The sequence below is a fragment of the Equus przewalskii genome, chromosome 23, assembly GCF_037783145.1.
Source record: "Equus przewalskii isolate Varuska chromosome 23, EquPr2, whole genome shotgun sequence".
In the NCBI taxonomy this organism is placed as follows: Eukaryota; Metazoa; Chordata; class Mammalia; order Perissodactyla; family Equidae; genus Equus; species Equus przewalskii.
In genome coordinates this window covers 26825315-26844991 of record NC_091853.1, presented here as the reverse complement: position 1 = coordinate 26844991, position 19677 = coordinate 26825315, and the positions used below count along the sequence as shown (strand labels likewise).

General features: G+C 37.1%; 1 protein-coding gene and 1 long non-coding RNA gene across 4 annotated transcripts in view; one reads left to right on the top strand and one right to left on the bottom strand.

Moving 5' to 3' along the window:
- The window catches only part of LOC139078916 (uncharacterized), a 178901-nt gene that overhangs the window by 14191 nt on the left and 145033 nt on the right, over positions 1 to 19677 (top strand). The window contains exons 3-5 of one of the 3 annotated variants that reach the window (XR_011532107.1): positions 5435 to 5602; positions 5689 to 5865; positions 12173 to 13807. The exons of 1 other annotated variant lie outside the window; for it this stretch is intronic. This is a non-coding gene — a long non-coding RNA (uncharacterized lncRNA). Of the gene's footprint in view, positions 1 to 5434; positions 5603 to 5688; positions 5866 to 12172; positions 14494 to 19677 lie in introns of those variants that run through there. One more of the 3 variants, XR_011532106.1, reaches the window with a different exon arrangement.
- Positions 1 to 19677, bottom strand: part of LOC103541409 (complement receptor type 2-like) — a 144219-nt gene that overhangs the window by 13460 nt on the left and 111082 nt on the right. Inside the window, exons 41-48 of the mRNA XM_070591173.1 lie at positions 10804 to 11202; positions 9253 to 9429; positions 9067 to 9169; positions 7713 to 7798; positions 5730 to 5957; positions 4575 to 4751; positions 2210 to 2395; positions 404 to 427 (exon numbers count right to left, since the gene is read on the bottom strand). Coding sequence (XP_070447274.1) covers positions 404 to 427; positions 2210 to 2395; positions 4575 to 4751; positions 5730 to 5957; positions 7713 to 7798; positions 9067 to 9169; positions 9253 to 9429; positions 10804 to 11202 — 1380 coding nt within the window. The remainder of the gene's footprint in view (positions 1 to 403; positions 428 to 2209; positions 2396 to 4574; positions 4752 to 5729; positions 5958 to 7712; positions 7799 to 9066; positions 9170 to 9252; positions 9430 to 10803; positions 11203 to 19677) is intronic.

Sequence of the window (19677 nt, the reverse complement as noted above, 5' to 3'; positions counted from 1 at the left end):
CACAAAACTATCCCTCTTACTCAAGCAGATCACAGAAATTGGCTAAGAAAATTGGTCTTTGTGGCTTTCAATTTGTGCAAATGGGCACGACTACCATCCTGAAGAATATTCCCCAGTGGTAAATGAAAAGGGAAGTTGCATTGTCCCGCCACATTAAAATAAGAATGATTGTTCATTTATAGTGGTTCAAAGATAGTATAGAACCTTTGATAAAAGGCACTTACTCTATATGCATGTGAAGATACCAGTTTTGCCACAGCAAGGCCTGAATTTATCATTATTTTCTTTCTGATTGAAATTGCAATATGACATTTTGATCTGTCTTTTTACATTTCATTCATTAAAGTGGATACTTACTGTTAAAGTTGCTAGAGTTCCTCAGTAAACCCTTCATAAAACTTACCGACTATGAGAGCATCACGTGGGCCTAATGGGAAGACAAAAGCCACAACACATCAGTTGAGCGCACAGCGTGATCACACAGGAGCTCTCAGCTGGTGACGGTTCATCCTGATGTTTTCAGTACACAGTATTTTCTGTTATAAAAAGCCACTGATTGTACTCACACAAACTCATTTCATCTTGTGCACTCAGCAAAGTATTATTTTTCTTTTTAACTTAATATTTTATCATAAAAGTAATATAATTCCAGCAGAAAGTTTATAAAACAGGACAAAAGAAAAATATCACCCATAATCCTACTACCCTGAAGTGTTTTGGTACATTCCTTTCTGGTCCATTTTCCTATGCATCTAGGTTTTTACATAGTTATAGAATCTATATCTATCTAATCTTTGAACAGTGGTATTAAGTGCTCAACATCTGTTAACTTTTATAACTATTACTGCCACAACAATGCTACTGCTATTTGTACGATAGCACTAACTCCTCATTATATTTTTCACATATTTTTCATCTGTCTCCTGCCTTATTTGCTTTTCAAAATAAGTCCTGAGTCATATTTCTTGACCTTTTATGATTTTCTCTATCATAAAGTTAAAAAAGTTGGCCTTCTTCTAGCTGTTTGATAAATATTCTTTTTTTTACTTTAGTTTTTCTATGTTAACTTTTAAAACTTTTAACTCCTTATTATATCTGGTATTTATTGTAGGATAAAAAGTTCTAAATTTTTTCCAATGCTACCTATATTATTTGAATCTTTTTATTCCCCAGGGATTGATGTCTCAGTCATATTTTATCTGTAAGATACTTTTATTTTTATTTATAATAACCTTTATTTTGTTAATATCTGTTTTGCTCCACTTATTTTATAAGCCTATTTTTGTGCTAGTATAGAGTGACTTATGTATTGTGGCTTTATATTTTGTTTTAAGATCTGATAGGGTTGGTCCCCCAATTATGTGAATATTCTGTCTCTCACAGCCACATCTTCAGAATACTCTAAAGGCATTCAGTCAGTCAGGCAGTGAGCTTTTTGTCAAAGGAGTGAATATAATTTGATATTAATTGAGTGTCAATTTATAATTTTAAAATAACATGTCAGATTAGTTAACGTGTTTAAGAGACTAACTGTAAAAGAAAAAAACAGATCTTGAATAATCTTGGTGTTCAACCATGTGTCATAAATAAGAGTCATAAGAACTGGAGGGGATAGGCTAGCACTAACTTAGATTAAGAAAGGTTATTCATTGTTAATTTTGCTCATCAGGTCCTTGATGTGTACAAGTTCTATCTTACATCGCACTCTACTTGTCAGCAGAGGGCTTTTCTGTGAGCTCAGTGAAACATGATTTCTAAATCTGTTGTATTCAGCTGTACCAGCTTAAAATCCTATAGCCTACACTGGTGAGCGAGACCGTTCATCTGGTCTCTGCAACTTGAACGGTGCTCCCTGACTGATGCTGAAAACATTCTTGAAGGCCTGCTCTACTACTGATGTGCTCCTGAATTTTAAGGCCCACAGACTATAAACAAATCATTATTGTGTGGTTCAAGCAACAATAGAGTAGATAAAAAAGGTTCAGAAAGGGCCTTGAGGAAAGGTGGGTGGATTGAGAAGTGTAAGGAGAGCAAGGCTGGCCTCACTTTCATTGCTAAGGGCTTTTGGGGAAGAATTAGGAGCTCCTATTCCACTCCTTAGTTCTTAGCACATGCCATAAACATCACACTACATTAGATGACAGTATGGATGAATGAATCAACAGTAACTACAACTGGGAAGGACATACATTATTGCACTTGCACTTACGAGATGTACATATGGCCAGAGGAGGGTCCCATGTGTTATCTGCCTGGCACTGGCTCTGGGGACTGCCTTTCAGACTATATCCATCTTCACACTCCAAAGTTACATTATCTCCATAGTGATAGATGTTTTTAATTTTCATCTCCTTCTGGATTCCATTCATAAACTGTGGGAGGCTACATTTTACCTCTGAAATTAGAAAAATCAGAAGGAAATTGATATTTTATTGTTAATTGTTAGTTGAAACTGCTGTAATGGAAACATCTATAACCCTAAACCTACTTTGCCTTCAGCAAAGAAAGGTCATGTTTTCAAGCAAGAATTACTGACACCCCCCCCCCACACACACACACCCTATGATTTAAATTATCTGACTTTCATTTCCTAGGTAAAGTAAGGGAATATAAAATGTACTACACATCCACTTTTAATTATTGATAACTCTGCAACTGGAAAGTTGTGGAAAGTTTAGGAGTTAGGATAATCAAGTTCCAGCCCTGGATCCACTTGGGTCACACCATAAGGAAACAAGAATATCACATTAACTCTCTCTGGGCGTATAACAAATACTAGTATTTTGCCTCTTGATTAAATGCATGTTTCTGGCTCATTTCTATACATAGAACAAAGAAGTTAGTAAATCATGATTCTGAATTTAAAATATCATTTTTCTACTATATTTTATCTCTTTTAGCTCATTCTTTCTTTTGCTTTCTTTCTCTGTCCAGTCATGGATACCTTCTTCAATTCTAGCAAAGCCTGCTTCTTAGTTGTGGTAGTCTCAAAATTAGCCTAAATTCTTTTTTTTCTTTATAAGAAACAACAAGGCGAAGTGCTATTTCCCAAAGTAAGGTCTATGGTCTTTCTACATCAGCATATTCTGATGGGTTTGTTAAAAATAGACCTCTGGACCCCATCTCAAAATGTCAGAATCAGAGTTTTTGGGAATAGAGCTTAAGAATCTTCCTTTTAACAAGATTCCTGACTGATTTCGCTAATACTCAGACAGAGAATGACTGCAATAAAGCATGTTTGAGGAGGGCAGTTATTAAGACAAAAAGAATTTTACTTAAATAAAAGGAAAGCAGCTGCCAAGAGATGAGAATATTACACTTTATCTTCAGGAGAATAACTTCCCCAAAGTCTTAATTTCTATAATTGATCTTTGAACTATTCCCTGAATCTTCATACTTCTAAATGTAACTAAAGCAAGGAGGGGTGAGCTTTCTGCTGTCTGCAGAGCCACAGGGACTCTGTAGTTTGTGAAGTCCATCTTTGCAAATAAATATAGGAGAGTCACTTACCATCTCTGTGGTGGCCCTCAATTTCTTTATTTCTAAAGTCAGAGAGCTGGGAGGACAAGAAGGATTTCTGAGACATTTAGGTTGTGGATGGCCCTATGACCCTATAATCACAGCAACCACAGGACTAACTGCTCCTTAATAGTAGAAACACAGGCGTGTCTGAAATGTCTCCTCCTTCCTCCCTGCCCTAAGCCTAGTATTTCTAAAAAGAAAGAAAAGAAGAAACAAACAAAGCAAAATCACTAAAATTGTAGTTTTGCAAAGTCAAAGAACCACATTTAAAAGGAGACAGTATACAGTGCAATGTTCAAAAGCAGAGGCTGAGCAGGGCTGCAATCCTGGCCACCACCACTTATAAGCTGTGGACCATGAACTAGTTACTGGATCTTTCTAAACTTTAGTGTCCTCTACTGGAAGATGGCAAGAATAATAATCCCACCTCATCAGATTCATTTGGAGAAACACAAATGACTTTTGTAAAGACCTCAGTACCATGCCTAGTCATATTATTTATTATCCACATTTTGTACCTTTTTGGAATAATGCCAACAAAGATTTTTAAGTCAGAAGCCATTTTTGCAAACATAAGAATAAAGGAAATAATTCCTGGGGACTTGTTCCAGGGAAGAGATGAAATAAACACATCACTTTTGGGCTTGGAGATTATAATGTGGCTCCATATCCAATAATTCGAGGAATTAATTGCTCTCAACCTTGCTTCAGGCTTCAATTTTCCTCACAAAGTGTATTTCTAGTCTCTTATTTACCTTCTAAGGGTATTTGTGAGGACCACCTGTGACCCTCTGAGGAACTTTAGAGCTGAAATATTTTATTAGTTAAAAGCTTGTGAATCATTTTAAACTGGTGTTTGATGTCTGTTGTATTACTGGAAATTCAATCAGTTCTTCCTACTTATTCAGTAGAGTTGAGATCCTTCCTACCTTTTGTTCTGCTTTTCTCGTCCTCTGTTGATACTCATTTCATGATCTCTTAGAAATGATCTCTCAGACTTATTAGCCTCAGGCATCAATTTTCCATAAAAACCAAGCAAGAATAAGAAATACCTTTGCAATAATGATCAGACTGGCTCCAGGTTCCCAGGTGTGTACAGAAAATGAAGGCGTTTCCCACCAACAGGTAGCCTGGGTCACAAGTGTAGGTGACAGTCATCCCAGGAAGATACGGAGATGCACGTCCTCCAATCTTATGCCCATTGTGGATCTTGGGTGGATGTGGGCATGCTAAAAGCAAGTTCCCCCCAAAACACAAGAAAAGACATTCAATTAAAGAAGTATAAACATGCCAAGACATCTATTAATTTCTCTGGCTATTAGAGCCACAGGAAGACCCAAGGCAGGCAAGTTCCCAAGGCACTAAATGTTTGCTGATCAGTGGGAAGACTGATTCTCTTAACCCAGACCTCTCAGCCTTGAAACAGGATCATCCATATTCTCTACCTGTAACTTGTACCAGATGGAGGTGCCATGGGGATCTACAAACTACCAATTCAATGTTGTCTGTCCTCAGTGGAGGATGGAGCTCATGTGGACAATCACGGTCATAATGAGCCTACAATTGTCAGGTACTGTCATTTAAAGCCAGACTAATACAGAAGAGGAATGAGCTACAGAGACCAAGAACACAGCCTTGAACTCCACTTCTCCAGGGCATCCGGAGTTCCCTTTGCAAAAGATGAGATGAAAATTCAACAAAATAGAGTCACTGGGTGAGCAGAACACTTAGAAGTAACAAAAGGAGTGTAAATGCATACATCAGAGTTTCTTTAACTATTTCTATAGCATTATCAATTCCGAAGTAAATTACTGCCATCAACATGTATGTTTTGCTCTTCACACCCATCTATCTAGTATGAAAATTGGTATAGATGGCATAACAGAGTATTTTCTCTGGCATTTGTTTTCAGTGCTTTGGAAATATTCTCTGTAAGATCCAGACCTCACTGATTCTCTCTGCTCTCCAGTCTTCCTCTCCTCACCATCCCACAGTCCTCACTCCAGCAGGGTCATCAGAATAACCACCAATTGGGACATAAAGTGGCTCATCTAGAACCCATCTGTTACTCACTCGGCAGGTAATTCTCTGTCTGACATTCACAACAAAGCCACGTTCAGAAATATAAATGACTGTCACTATATAAATATGGAGGTTCTCGCCTAGATATTCTGATCCATCAGGAGCGTGGGGAAATGTGCACTGACCAGCAGAACCAGAAGGTTCACAGCGAGGGGCAGGGCTGCTCCAGAACCCATTCCCTTGACTGTCACTTGTGCAGCGGATGGTGCTCTCCCCGACGAGGTTGAAGGTCATCCCTCTGACTGGGTGCGGGTCACATGTGTAAGTAATTTCTTTTCCATAGGGAATGTCTCCCAGAGAAGTTCCTGTGTGGCGCCCGTTAAGGATAGCCGGAGGATTTGGACAAAAGATTTCTAGAAGGAACACAAGGGCTTTAGGTTCCATTAGAATTTCAATCAAAATGATTATACAATAATAGTGCCCTGGGACTGTGTTATGAATAAATTTTTTTTCTATGAGAACACAACTAAGGTGGATGCAATTTAAATAAGTATGGGTTTTTCTGAGAAGGAACTAACTGAAGTGAGACTTAAATTACAATTTATTGTCAAATTCCAAAATCCCTTGGTAACTAAGTGTTTAATCCATTTGGAAGGTGATTAAGTTGTTTTTTTCAGCAACATATGATAGCCTACTTTATGTGAGGCATCGTAAGAGTCCTGGGTTGACAATGGAGTACGAGACAAAGATCTGAGGTTCCAGGGAAATCTTTGTAAAGTTTATTAAACATAGATTATCATTTTCAGCAGATGTAAATGTTTCTTGATGACTCAAGACCATTGTCATCAGTACCAATACCAAATATACAATAGTGTCGTCAGAATACATTGATTCCTATAGGGCTCTTTATAGCCAGATTAACTGGCTCCAGGGAGTCTTTTGGTTTTGGGGGCGGGGGGAGTTCTTTCTTCAAAGCTATCAGGTATCATTTCTTTCTGCTTTTAGTATATCTGCTTCTAGTATTCTCTCCCTAAGACTAATTTGGTGCTTCTAATCTGATATGGATTTAGGAAGAGATCTCAAGCTTGTCAGAACTGTGTGAATAAACAAAGTGAAGGCCTTAGTGCATAAAACAATGATTGACTTCCCATGCTGGATTTTATCTGTGTTTGTGTTTATCCAAAGTTTACTTATTTTCAGCTGTGTGTGTCTCAGGATGGCTGTTTGTTGGATGTCTGAGATTTACACATACTGAATGTTCTTATAAAGTTCCACCATAATCCCATAAGGTGTCCAGATAGATTTCTAGCAAGGTGTTTTAACAAAATCCAAATTACAGTGAACAATTTTTGACCATTAGGAAAAAGAGATTTAAAAAAGTCTTGCCTTACTTTAGTAAACAGAGTAGGATAAATCAGTAATGTCTTGTGGTATATATGAAACACTTTGATCTATTTATCAATTTCTGAATCTTTGGTATGTTTATTTAAGTGGGTGGTTTTGAAATTTAGGGCACCTCAGCTCATCAATTCAAATATTGACTCACTTCCCTGCAGCATACTAACTTATCACATAACTCTGTTTTATTTTCTCTATAACACATCACTTTTTAACATACCTTTTTATATATTCTATTTTTTGTTTGTTTACCTATTTACTTTCTTGTTCATCATTGCCTCCCAAGTAGAAAATGAACTCCATGAGAGCAGGGATAAGACCTTCCTGTTCAGTCCTCTCCCCACATGGAAAGTCCTGGCCCATGGGAAGCCCTTCCTCGGTAAATACTATGGACTAAATAACAGGCTGAATAAATAGTTTAGAGATGTAGGGGGATAAAAGGACATAAACATTTAAGAGAGGTCACTCCTTGATGGTGAAACTAAAAATAAATGAATAAATAAGTTTTGGTGTAACTTTATGTCATCTAGTTTCTCCCCACATATTCCCCACAAAATTCAACACTGACATTAAATTAGTGATTTACGGATTAGTAACATAAACACACGATGTATAAGACCTACAAGGCCCCTTTGAAATTCTTCTAACAAAGAAGGATCTTATCAGTAGTTAAATAAAGATCCAGACAACAGGTGATTCCACGAGGCAAAACACGCTGGAACAAAAAATAAGGGGGATATCCAGGCTGCATAGTTGTTCCTTCTACTCACGCTCACACACAGGAACACTGCTGCTCCAAAGGCTTTTCATTCCAACCAAGACACAACGACTAGTGGAGCTGCCTTTTAATCGGAACCTAAAGAAAAATAAGGAGTACTAACATGTGAGCAATTTCCATCTCTCCCTTCATCTCGTCGCTGACATACTCAGCTTTCTCAATTCAGCATAAATACCATTTGCCGTGTAGGTTCAGGCCCAGCTGAAAGTCTCAGTTCATTAGGGACCTGAATTCAGTAGCTGGCAGAAACTCAGAAGCCATATTATTCTAAAGAATCACAATATCCTGTGACACACAAAGCAATCAGAACTTGTACATCTAATAGTTATACAGACATCATAGCCCAGTGTCACCTACAGAAGTCACTGAACACAGGCTGCACTCCTTCCTGTGCTCTAGACCCACAGCCATCTCGCACTGACAGCCCTCTGACATCCCACTTATTCTAATTAGTGGGTTATGAGGAAGAACAGCTCTCCATCTGGGTGAGAAAAGCAGAGAACATCTTGAAAGAGAACGACAGTGTTCTTTTGCCACGACATTTGTAAGGGCCAGAAAGAGGCTCATGGGATCATATGGGCCAAATGTTCTAGGAAAATAAGAGGGATGAGGGGAGGAGTGTTTGCCACCCTGAAAGGCCCAGCATATTAATGCCTCCAGTTGTCCCTCTGAAATCTGCTGATCCCTGTTGGGTGGTAGGCTTTGTAAATGTCAAAGATTCCTTAGAAAGTGTTAAAAATAACTGCTGTATTTCCCAATCTTGGTACCTCCCACGGACAGATAGTGCAAACCACTGAAAGTACGAGATCTGCATTAATGTCTAATAAGACTACCTAAAACAATAACATCCGCCATTAGATCTCAGTGCCAAGGACATTACTGGTGCGAAGACATATGATTAGATTAAAAAAACTTATCCATACACTGTTACAAATTCCACTGTTGATTGGTTTTAAGTTTCCTGAAACAACCCTTGGCTGACTTTTATCACAATGCAAATAATTTTTGTCTTATACGTCAAACTTTTTACTAGCATACTTCCATAAAATTATATTTTCCTGACCCCAAACAACTATTTACCCACTTACTTCCAGTTCCAACTATGAATTCAAGGTCAGCATCTGTATTTATGTTTATACTTGACATTGAATTATTATGCCATTTTCTTTATTTCCTAATAGTGGTGCCACTGAGTGGTACCCTACACTTATTTCAAAACTACCAGAAGTTAACCTCCCTGGGCACTTCTTTTCCATTGGTCAGCCCCACTTTTTGGATTGACCCCTGAACCCAAGAGAGTGACTATCCAGCAATGAGTCCCTGGTTCTATTGCAGAATACACTCACCCCTCATCACAAATGAAGGACACTTCTGCCCCAAGCTGGAAATTTAGTGGAAAGAGCACCCGACCATTAGGGAGTTGGTCCAGGAAGTCAGCACATGATTTCACTAGGAGGAAAAAACAGGACTAAGACTGCCATCTGAGGGAGAAAGAGATTGTTGATCTGCAAACCAGATGAGAGTGTAGCCACCTGCACATCTTGGGGCTTCTGGGCTCCAGTCTCCTTGGGGCGTACAGCGCAGAGAAGCAGCCCCTCTGAGATCATAGCCGGGCTCACAGCTGTAGAACACTTCCTGCCCAGGGGAAAAGTCATCCTTGTTGTTTGGAGTGTGCTTCCCGTGTGGGATTTCTGGAGGCAGCTGACATGCTGGGGAAAGAACAGCAAAGTACCTGTCAGTTATGGGAAAATATTTTTGCAGTACCCTCTGCCTGCCAGGAGCTTAAAAATCCTAAGAAGAGAGTATAGATTTTAAGAGAAAAGATCTGGTAATTCAGTACTCACATTTTACTGATGAGCAAACCAAGGCCAGAGAGCAGAGCTGTGACTAGAACCAAGGTCTCTCTAAACACCTTGTCTGTTTTTCTTCTACTAAAACGTTCCTAAGACTACAAGCAGAATATTCCTTTTGCTCTCCAGTACTGGCCATCCAGGACATAGCCGTGAGTGCTGGTGGCTAGTTCTGCTCTTACAGTTCCTAGAAAGGTAGCCTTTCTGGCAACAACAAGGGACACATTTGCCCAAGTCTCATCTGACAGACTCCCTCTCCTCACTCACTGTACAGTCAGTCACACGTCCCCTTTCAGTTTTCCTCCCAGCTCCTCTTTCAGAACTGTAAGCCCCCTCCTGGTCCCTATGTGCCAGCCCAGATTCTTCCCCCTCCACTGCTAAGCCAGCCATTTAGTCACCCAAGTCCAACCCAAGAGGACAAGGGAAGCCATCAAGAACACGATCCCCTTAAAAGAAAAAAGCTTGAATTTCTGAAGAGACAACATGTTGCTTAGAGCATATTTTGACTCAAATTTTGGGTGACTCCTTCCATAGCCCAGTTGGTGTGTGCTCAGGGCATCAGAACACATTTGAGCCTCAATCTTAACCATATATAACTGAATAAAAATTTTTAAAAATATTTGCTTGTATTTGAGCCAGTCACTTCCCCTTTCAGAGCCTGAGGGTTTTCAGTAATAACATGGAAGAGTTGGAACAGAATTCCTGAAGTCTAAGGCCTTTTGTAATCTGATGCTATCATTTAGGTCCCATGGCTCATTTGCCTACTGACCCCTCCGATGATAGATCTATGTCATTGTTATCATACATTATTTTCATCTTACATCTCACTATACATTATTATTAGGTTCTGCAATCAGAAAGGCTCTTGAATTGCAGGCCTTGTTCTGTTATTTACTAGCTCTGTGACCTTAGAAATGTTAACATTTCTAAGACTAAGATTTCTCAAAGTAAAAGGGAGTAAGAATAGTTCCTGCCTCACGTTTTTGCTCTAAGTATTAAACAATGCATATAAAATGTGTGTTACAGATGACACAGAGCAAACCATTACTTTTTGACAATTATTATTATCAGAGAGAACATAAAAGAGTTAGTAGTATGTTTAGAGTGTTTATAACAATTTCATCATCCTTGTGCATGCACACACACTCATACACACAGCTTCTTTAATTTCAACAACTCATCATTTACACTGCTGCACAGACCCCCAGCAGAGTCTCAACAGATGAAACTCACCCCTGGAACAGCTTGGCAGCTCAGGAACCCATGTGTTGTTGGCCCAGCATTGCACAACGTTGGACCCTTTCATGACAAAGCCAGGCTGACATCTAAATCTCACAATCTCACTTAAGGAAAATAAACTCTTATTTCCGGATAGTCTAATTCCATTTTCAACTTCTGGAGTTGTGCATTTACTAGCAGAAACACACTGAGGAGGAGGGCTGCTCCAAACTCCAAGCTGATTGTCTTTGCTGGTACAGAAAATCGACTGTTCTCCCACGAGGTCAAATAGCTTTTCTCCATCTGGCCCAGTGAGACACCGATAAGTGACCACTGTTGCATATTGAAAAACATTTCCATTGCTGCTGTAGTAGTCTCCATTGGATATGGCTGGGGGTGGCTCACAAGATATACCTGGAGTAAGGGAAAATGTGGTAAACAACAGCTTAGCTTTTAATTTGTGTGTGTGTGTGTGTGTGTGTGTGTGTGTGTGTGTGTTTGGAAGATTGGCTCTGACTTCACATCTGTGCAGTCTTCCTCTATTCTTTTTTCATGTGGGATGCCACCACAGCTTTGTCTGATGAGCGGTGCTAGGTCCGCACCCAGGATCCAAACCTACAAGCCCGGGGCCACCAAAGTGGAGTGTGGGAACTCCAACAGTATGCCACTGGGCCAACCACAAGACAATTTTTTAGAGCAGTTTTAGGTTCACGGAAAAATTGAGGGGAAGGTACAGAGATTTCCCACATCCCCCAGCACCTACACATGCATAGTTTCCCCCATTATCAATATCCCTCACCAGAGTGGTACCTTTGTTACAACTGGTGAATCTATATTAACACATCATAGTCACCCAAGTCCGTTGTTTACATTAGGGTTCACTCTTGGTGTTGCAAATTCTGTGGGTTTGGACAAATATATAATGACATATATCCATCATTACAGTATCATGCTGAATATTTTCACTCCCCTAAAAATCCTGAGTGCTCTGCCTATTAACCCCACCCCTCACCCCAACCCCTGGCAACCACTGATGTTTTTACTTTCTCTGTAGTTTTGCTTTTTCCATAATTATTTTTTTTACTATGAATTTAAGTAACAAAATACAAAGAATCAAATAACTTCCTAAACTGTTACTAATTACAATACTTTTCTTCTAATATTTTCTAATAATCAGACATATGTTTACATAGTTGAAATTTATGTTTCTGATATGGATTGTGTCTATAATAATTATTTCATGTAAAAATATCAATGTATTATTATGCTTTACACATTTGTGATTTTATGTGGATAATCTCTGTGATTTTATAATAGATTGTTAAGTTATTTACTTACTGCTGAGCTAGTTTTTTCTATTGACTATTTAATAACATCTTTTCAGGTTAAATACACCACCTCTGGCACCACTCATCAAGAAAAGAGAAAAGACTAGAGTGATGGCAGCCTCATGGCTGTGTGAGTCGTTCCTTTATTCTCTTTCCTTTTATTTACAACTAATTGGTCATTCATCACCAAGCAAAAGTGCCTCTGCATGTTACCACAGAACACCCAGGAGATTTTTACCCACCTGTGCTCCAGAAAGTATGTGGATAGGACCTTGAAGGGGCTGCAGACCCAAGGGATCAGTGAACCTGCGCCACCCCCACTTGTCACAACTGGGGAAAAAGCAAAACTGGAGAATGCAAAACAGGGCAGACAAGCAAGGGAGATTGAGAATTTGTGGAAGTCCAGCCAGCCTGACTGAAGAACTAGGCATGCCATAGGAGCAGGATAGAAACGAGTTTGGATGCAGAGGAGAAGGAGAATCTCCAGGAGTCAGTCCTCCTTTTTCCAGCAGTAGCAACAGCAACTTCCCTCACAGAGGAGGTACAAAGAGAAAGTGGTGACTGATTGACTGCCCAGCTATGTGGGTTGCAGCTGGAGGAAACTGTTTATCTCCAGCAGCATGGATTTCTGAGAAGAAACCTCTGTGACTGGGGGGGAAGGAGAATAAAAAGAAAGAGGCAGATGAGAACAACAAAGGACAGTGAAGGGATGAATTCTCTACTCTTTGCTTCAGGATTTCAGCAGGAAGTATGCCCAGGGATCTCTGGGAGTACCCCAACTTGAGGATCTTCCTACTGGCAATGGGAACCCACATAAGCCCCAGGTGCTAAGCCCACATCTCCCCACACTCTGCCACCAGCCTTTTCTATGCCAGATTTTTTTTTTCTGTGCCACGTTTTTTTCTATACCAGCACCTTGCTCCTGAGCGCTGCCCTAGAGCCAGCTCAGGCAAAGAAAATACAAAACTCCAGCTATAGTGTCACATGTTGAACTATAACAGTCAAAGTAAACAACTAAGAAAGGTTTGTGCTACTTCAAATATGGTGGCAGATGCACATTTTGTCAAAAACTATGAAAAATCACAGTAATATGGAATCAAAAAAAGAAAATAATAATTCACTAGCAACCAAACCCAAAGGCATGGAATATTGTGGTCTAATAAAGAATTCAAAATAGCTATTATGAAGAGAGTCAACAAGCTACAAGAAAACTCAGAAAGGCAATTCAATGAACTAAGGAATAAAATTAATGAACAGAAGGAGTTCTTTACCAAAGAGATTGAGATTAAAAAAAAAAAAACAGACAAATTCTGGAGATGAAGAATTCAATGAATCAGCTGAGGAATGCATTAGAGAGCTTAGGAAATAGGGCAGATCAGATTGAAGAAAGAATTAGCAACCTGGAGGCTGGTAATTTAGAAATGACTCAGAAGAAGAGCAAGAACTAAGATTTTTAAAAAGTAAGGAAACCCTATGAGAGCTATCAGATATGATGAGAAAAACAAATATAAGAATAATTGATCTACCAGAAGGAGAGGAGAGGAAGAAGGGGGCAGAGAGTGTATTTAGAGAAATAATAGCTGAGAACTTTCCAAACCTGGGAAAGGAATTAAACATACAACTCCAAGAAGCTAGTAGAACACCCTATTATCTCAATACAAAGACCTCCTCCAAGATACATTATAACGAAACTGTCAAAAATCAATGATAAATAAAGAATCCTAAAGGCAGCCATGGAGAAAAAGAAAGTAACCTACAAAAGAACCCCCATTAGGCTATCAGTGGATTTCTCAGCAGAAACTCTACTGGCCAGGAAAGAGTGGAATGACATATTCAAAGTGATCAAAGATAAAAGTTGCTAGCCAAGAATACTTTATTTGGCAAAGTTATCCTTCAGGTCTGGAGAAGAGATAAAGGCTTTCCCAGACAAACAAAAACTGAGGGAGTTCACTGCCACTGGACCTACTTTGCAAAAAAAAGGCTGACAGGAGTTCTTCAAGCTGAAATGAAAAGATGCTAATTATTGACATAAAAGCAAATGAAAGTACACAATACTCTAGCAAAGGTGAAAAATAAACGTTCAGAATTAGAAAACTGTAACTCTATGTTAGAATGGTGTGTTAACCACTTAATTATAGTGTAAAGGCTTAAGGAAAAGAGCAAAAAATAACTATAGCTGCTATGAATTCACGGCATAAAGAGATTTAAATTGTGACTTCAAAAGTATAAAAGACCAGGAGTAGAAGGGTGGAAAATTTATAGGTGAATAAAGATAAGATGTAATCAGCATAAAAAGGACTTTTTTATCTATGAGATGTTTTATGTAAGTCACATGGTAACCACAAAACAAAGTCTAGACTCACAAAACATAAAAAAAGAGGAGACCAAGAAAATCAGTATGGAAAACTACCACTTTACAAAAGTAGAGAGAAACAGAAAGAAAGAGAAACAAAATAGCCAGAAGATAAATGATAAGATGGCAGTAGTAAGTATTTACATATCAATAATCACTCTAAATATAAATGGATTGAATTCACTAATCAAAAGGCACAGAGTGGCTAGATGGATAAAACAATGAGGCCTAATTATATGCCACCTACAGGAAACTCATTTCAGTTCTAAGTCACATATAGGCTCAAAGCAAAGGGATGGAAGAGGACATTCCTTGCAAGTAGAAATCAGAAGAAAGCGGGCATAGCCGTACTTAAATCAGACAAAATAGACTTTGGGCCAAAAATGATAAGAGACAATGAAGATAATTATATAATGATAAAAGAGTAAATACATCAAGAATATATAACAATCATAAATATTTACACACCCAACATCAGAGCACCAAAATATATTAGGCAAATGCTAAGAAATCTAAAGGAGAAATAGACAACAATACAATAATAGTAGGGGACTTCAGTACCCCACTGTCAGCAATGGACAAATCATCCAGACAGAAAATCAACAAGGAAACATTGGCGTTGAACCATAGTCTAGAACAAATAGACTTAACAAACATATATAGAACACTCCATCCAACAGCAGCAGAATACACATTCTTCTCAAGTGTACACAAAACATTTTCCAGGATAGATCATATGATAGGGCACAAAACAAATCTCAGCAAATTTAAGAATTGAAATCACACAAACTATATTTTCTGACCACAATGGTATGAAACTAGAAATCAACAACAAGAGGAAAGTTGGAAAATCTACAAATATGTGAAAACTGAATAATACATTTCAATATTATTGAGTCAAAAAAGAAATCAAAAGGGAAATAAAAATTATCTCAAAACACATGAAAATGGAAACACAACATATCAGATCTTAGGGGATACAGCAAAAGCAGTTCTGAGAGGAAAGTTTATAGTAATAAATGCATATGTTAATAAATTAGATCTCAAATAAACCATCTAACTTTACACCTCAAGGAACTAGATAAAAAAGAACAAAGTAAGCCAAAGTTAGCAGAAGGAAGGAAATAATAAAGTTCAGAGTAGAAATAAATAAAGACCTGAAAAGCAATAGAAAGGATTGACAAAACTAAAAGGTGGCTCTGTGAAAAGATAAACAAAAATGACAAATTTTTAGCCAGACTAAGAAAAAAAGAAGACAAGTAAATAAAATTAGAATTGAAAACAGAGAGATTACAACTGATAGTACAGAAATACATATGACCATAAAAGACTATTATGAACAATTATATGTCAAGAAATTAAATAACCTGGAAGAAATGGAAAAATTTTTAGAAACACAAAACCTACCAAGACTGAATCAGGAAGAAACAGAAAATCTGAACAGACAAATAATGAGCAAAGAGATTGAATCAGTAATCAAAAATCTCCCAGCACGGAAAACCCTAGGGCCAGACAGCTTCACTGGAAAATTCTACCAAACATTTAAAGAATTTACACTAATCTTCTCAAAGTCTTCCAAAAAATTATGGAAGAGGAAACATTTCCAAACTCATTCTGTGAGGCCAGCATTAGACTACCCTGATACCAAAGCCAGATAAGGACACCACAAGAAAAGAAAACTATAGACCAATATTCCTGATGAATATAGATGCAAAAATTCTCAACAAAATATTAGCAGACTAAATTCAAGAACATATTAAAAGGATTATACACCATGACCAAGTGGGATTTATCCCTGGGATGCAAAGATGTTTCAACATATACAAATCAACAAAAGTAATATATCACTTTAATAAAATGAAAGATTAAAAAATCAAATGATCATCTCAATAGATGCAGAAAAAGTATTTGGCAAAATACATTATAAATTGTATTTTATACATTAAATCCTTTCATTATAAAAGCCACAGCATATTGGGAATAGAAGCAATATACCACAACATAATTGAGGACATATATGACAAACCCACAGGTAAAATTATATAAAATGAAGAAAAATTGAAAGCTTTTCCTTTAAGGTCATGAACAAGACAAAGATGCCTACTCTCACCACTTTTATTCAATATAGTACCAGGAGTCGTAGCAAGAGCAATTAGGAAAGACAAAGACATAAAATGTACCCAAATAAGGAAGCAAGAAGTAAAACTGTCACTATTTGCAGATGATATGATTCTGTAGCTAGAAACTCTGAAAAACTCAACCAAAAAGCTGTTGGAAGTAATGAATGATTTCAATACAGCTGCAGGATACAAAATCAATGTACAGAAATCAGTTGCATTTCTATACACTAAGGATGGAACATCTGAAAAAGAAATAAAGAAAACTTTCCCATTCACAATAGTATCAAAAAGAACAAAATACTTAGGAATAAATTTAACTAGGTCATTAAAGATCTTTAAAATGAAAACTATAAGTCTTTGCTGAAAGAAATTGAACAAGATGCAAACAGATAGAAAGACATCCCATGTTCATAGATCAGAAGAATTAATATTGTTAAAATGTCTATACTATCCAAATCCATGTATAGGTTCAATGGAATCTACATCAAAATACCAATGGCGTTCTTCACAGAAATAGAAAAAAGTATCCTGAAATTTGTATAGAACCACAGAAGACCCTGAGTAGCCAAAGCAATCCTGATGAAAAAGAACAAAGCTGGAAGTATCACATTTCCTGATTTCAAACTATACAACAAAGTTATAGAAATAAAAACAGTATGCTACTGGCATATAAAAATAGACACATAGACCAGTGAAACAGAATAGAGAGCCCAGAAATAAGCCTCTGCTTTTATGGTACACTAATATTTGACAAGGGAGCCAAGAGCACCCAATGGGGAAAGGATACTCTCTTCAACAAATGGTGCCGGAAAAATTGTATAAACACATGCAGAGCAATGAAATTGGACCCCTGTCTTACACCACCCACAAAAATTAACTTGCCATGGATCAAAGACTTAAATATAAGACCTGATACTATAAGACCCCTAGAAGAAAAAGTAGGGATGAGGCTCCTTGACATTGGTCTTGGCAATGACTTTTTGGATATGCCACCAAAAGCACGAACAACAAAAGCAAAAATCAACAAATGGGACTACATCTAACTGAAAAACTTTTGCATAGCAAAAGAAACAGTTAACAAAATGAAAAGACAACCTACAGAATGGGGAAAATTTTTGCAAACCATATTTCGGATAAGTGGTTAATATTCGAAATATATAAAGAACTTAGGGAACTCAGTAACAAAAAACCAATCTGATTAAAAAATGGGCAGTAGAACTAAATAGACGTTTTTCCAAAGAAGACATCTGAATGGCCAACAGGTACATGAAAAGATGCTTAACATTACTAATCATCAAAAAAATGCAAATTAAAACCACAATGAGGTATCACTTCATACCTGTTAGAATGGCTATCATCAAGAAGACAAGAAATAACAAGTGTTTGTGAGGATGTGAAGAAAAGGGAACCCTTGTACACAGCTCATGGGAATGTAAATTGGTGCAGTCATTATGGAAAATAGTATAGAGGCTCCTCAAAAAATTAAAAATAGAACTACCATATGATCCAGTAATTCCACTTCTGGGTATTTATCCAAAGAAAATGAAAACACTAACTCGAAAAGATATCTGCACTGTTATGTTCACTGCAGCATTATTCACACTAGCCAAGATATGGAAACAACCTAAGTGTCCATCAATAGGTGAATGGATAAAGAAGATGTGGTATATATACACAATGGAATATTATAAAGGAAGACATCCTGACATTTGTGACAACACTGGATGGACCTTGAGCACATTATGCTAAGTGAGATAAGTTAAAGGAAGACAAGTGCTGTATGATATCACTTATATGTGGAAGTAAAAAAGCAAAACTAGTAAAAACAGAAAATAAAATGGTTACCAAAGGATGGGGGTTGTGGGAGAACAGGACAGATGTTGTTTAAGGGTGTAAACTTAAAATGAGTAGTTAATAAGCCCTAGAAATATAATGCACAATACAGTGAATATAGACAACCATGTTGTATTTTAATCATCAAACTTGCTAAGAGACTAGAACTTAATTGTTCCAGCTACTAAAAAGAAAAGATAATTATGTAACATGATAGAGGTGCTAATTATCACTACAGTGGCAATCATATTGCAAAATATGAATACATCAAGTTAACATGCTGTACACCTTGAATTTACAGAATGCTATATGTCAAGTATATTTCAAAAAAAGAAAAGAGAAAAGAAAATATAAAAGATAAGGCAAGAGAAATGAAGTAATCAGATTCAGGGGTAATAAAATGATAAATGACTACTGTGTTCTCTCATAACATAATTTTTAAAGTATTAGAATAAGTACACACACATTCACATTCACATATATAACCAATATTGATTCAGTGAAATGTTTATTGACCTATAAATATAGTGGAAGTAGAAACATTTTTCATTAAAGATAACCCCCTACAAAAGGTACCAAGCCTAGAAAATTTTACATAGTAAACTGATAATATGTTGCTAATTTGAACTTTTTCAGGGAGTTTAAAATGTTTAGCAGGTAAAGGAGGCACCTTTATAGCTTCTCATTCATTTCTTTGAATCTTTAAAAGCCAATGTTAGTTTCTTTTGGTGAATACTTGTGAATACAATGAACATATTCATTGTAGGAAATTTATAAAATATGGATAAACAAAAAGAAGAAAATGATAATGGTCCAAAAAGAATTATTCTTAATAAAATAATGTGTATCATTTCAGAGGTGTATGTGTGCTCATGCATGTATGTCTATGGATATATTTTCTACAGTATCGTATTTGGTCGCTGAAGAATATTCAGGCATGTAGATATATAGATATACTGTCTATTACCACTTGGATGAGGCATCTCAATCTCTAATTCCTCATGATACACTTTATACCTTTCTTAAAAACTTATATTCATTTTTAATAAGACATTTCTTCTATTAGCTATTTAAAACTGTGTTTGAAAACTAGGCCAAACATTTAGATTTGTAACATTTTCCATGGTCATAAATATTGTTGCATTGAGTGTCTTTCGACCAAAATCAAGGAAAATTCCACAATTATTTTCTTGGGATAAATTCTGGGGAATTGCTAGGTCAAAGGGTATTTGCATTGAGGCTTTCATATATACTG